Source organism: Anomaloglossus baeobatrachus, chromosome 12 (assembly GCF_048569485.1).
Source record: "Anomaloglossus baeobatrachus isolate aAnoBae1 chromosome 12, aAnoBae1.hap1, whole genome shotgun sequence".
Taxonomy (NCBI): Eukaryota; Metazoa; Chordata; class Amphibia; order Anura; family Aromobatidae; genus Anomaloglossus; species Anomaloglossus baeobatrachus.
Window position 1 is genome coordinate 93,335,049 of NC_134364.1, and position 1,700 is coordinate 93,336,748.

General features: G+C 37.6%; 1 protein-coding gene across 1 annotated transcript; it reads right to left on the reverse strand.

The window, feature by feature from the left end:
• Positions 1-320: 320 nt before the first annotated feature.
• Positions 321-1,259, reverse strand: LOC142257575 (olfactory receptor 2G3-like). The gene has a single exon (XM_075329716.1). It carries the CDS (start codon positions 1,257-1,259, stop codon positions 321-323), a length of 939 nt encoding a protein of 312 aa, XP_075185831.1.
• Between the last annotated feature and the right edge of the window lie 441 nt (positions 1,260-1,700).

A 1,700-nucleotide genomic window follows, 5' to 3' on the forward strand; every position in this document is an offset into this window, starting at 1 on the left:
ATAATAAGGATACCTAACATAGGCTAATTAGTAGAGCTGGGACTTGGCAAACATGTTCAGAATGCAAGGACAAAGGAACAATTCTGGGGGTTCCAAATTTAGAGGGAAAACACCATAGCTGAGTCCAGGCCTTAAGTGTAACCACTAGGAGATAGAAGAGCTGGAGTGCCCAATTTCTTAGTAACCATACTGAGAGTCAACCAATTTTAAGTAATTCCAGAACTTTTACAAATACTATGAGACCGAGCAGGATGGTTTTCAGACAACTCATCTGCTTTATTCCAGTTTGTGAAAATTTAGCTTAGATCATTTCAATTTTTTTAGTGTGTTTGGCTTGTTTTTTTCAAATTCTTTATTATATAGTTCTTAACATCCTTATTTCTGATGCTGTAGATGATGGGATTCAACATTGGAGTAACCACCGTGTAGAGAACAGATATAATCCTGTCTGTCTTTGGAGTGCGAGAAGATCGAGGCTGGAGATAAATGAACATAAGGGTTCCATAATAAAGTGTGACGACGGTGAGGTGGGAGCCGCACGTTGAAAAAGCTGCATGTCTTCCTTGTGATGAGCGTATCCTCAAAATGGTTTTGATGATATAAACATAGGAAATCAAGGTCAAGAGAAAAGAACATACAACAATGATCCCAGCTGTTACATACATTGCTACCTCATTAAGCCAAGTATCTTGGCAGGACAGTCGTAAGAAGGGAGGCACTTCACAAAAGAAATGGTTCAGATGATGAGTCCTACAAAAGGGAAGTCTCCATGTGATGTTAACTTGTATACAGGAGTCTATGACACCAACAGTCCATGGTATTAGGGCTAAGATAATACAAAACCTCTTGTTCATAATACTGTTGTAGTGCAATGGTCTACAAATGGCTGCAAATCTATCGTAAGCCATAATAGCGAGTAAAAGACACTCTGATACCCCAAGTATTAATGAGAAGAACATCTGGAAGACACAACCACCGACTGAAATACTCTTGTCTGTGGATAAAGTATTTATGAGGAGTACAGGAACTATGGTGGAAGAGAAACAGATGTCAATGAAGGAGAGATTACTCAGGAAGAAGTACATGGGGGTGTGTAACGTAGGACTGATCCTCACTGTAAAGAGAATGAGACAGTTTCCCACCAATGTGACGAGATACATCACCAGGAATACAATGAACCATATAATTTGGAGATGAATATCAGTAGATAATCCAAGGAGGACAAACCAACTTGGAAGCGTCTGGTTGGAGTTCTCCATTGAATTTTCCAAAATCTTGAACAAAGAACAAAGTTGTAGAAATTTACATTGACTAAACTTTGGAAACATTTTATGGAAGGATGTGTTCATACGCTGAGTTACCCTGGAAATTGAAATCTGACACTAGGTCTACTTTTTTAGCAGGACCCACACTTTTTAGATTTGTATGGCATATCCTTATCGGGATTGGAATAACCCTTAAAAAAAAAAAAAAATAAGGTGTTTCTCTTTGTATCCCTGTGTATTACTTATTCTAAGAGTATCTGGTAGTTGTACTACTAAACCTTGTAAAATTCAATAACTCCTTTGATTTTCGCAGTTGTAAATCACTAACCACACATGGAATTGTCTGGGTGTCAGACCTCTTATTAAACTTTTTGGCTAACTATCTTTTTTCCTTCTATGTAATATTTATTATTGTAACTCATCCCGCAAAAAACA

Coding starts and splice junctions, on each gene's coding strand:
- LOC142257575 (XM_075329716.1), bottom strand. CDS start 1,259: ATGGAGAACTCCAACCAGACGCTTCCAAGTTGGTTTGTCCTCCTTGGA.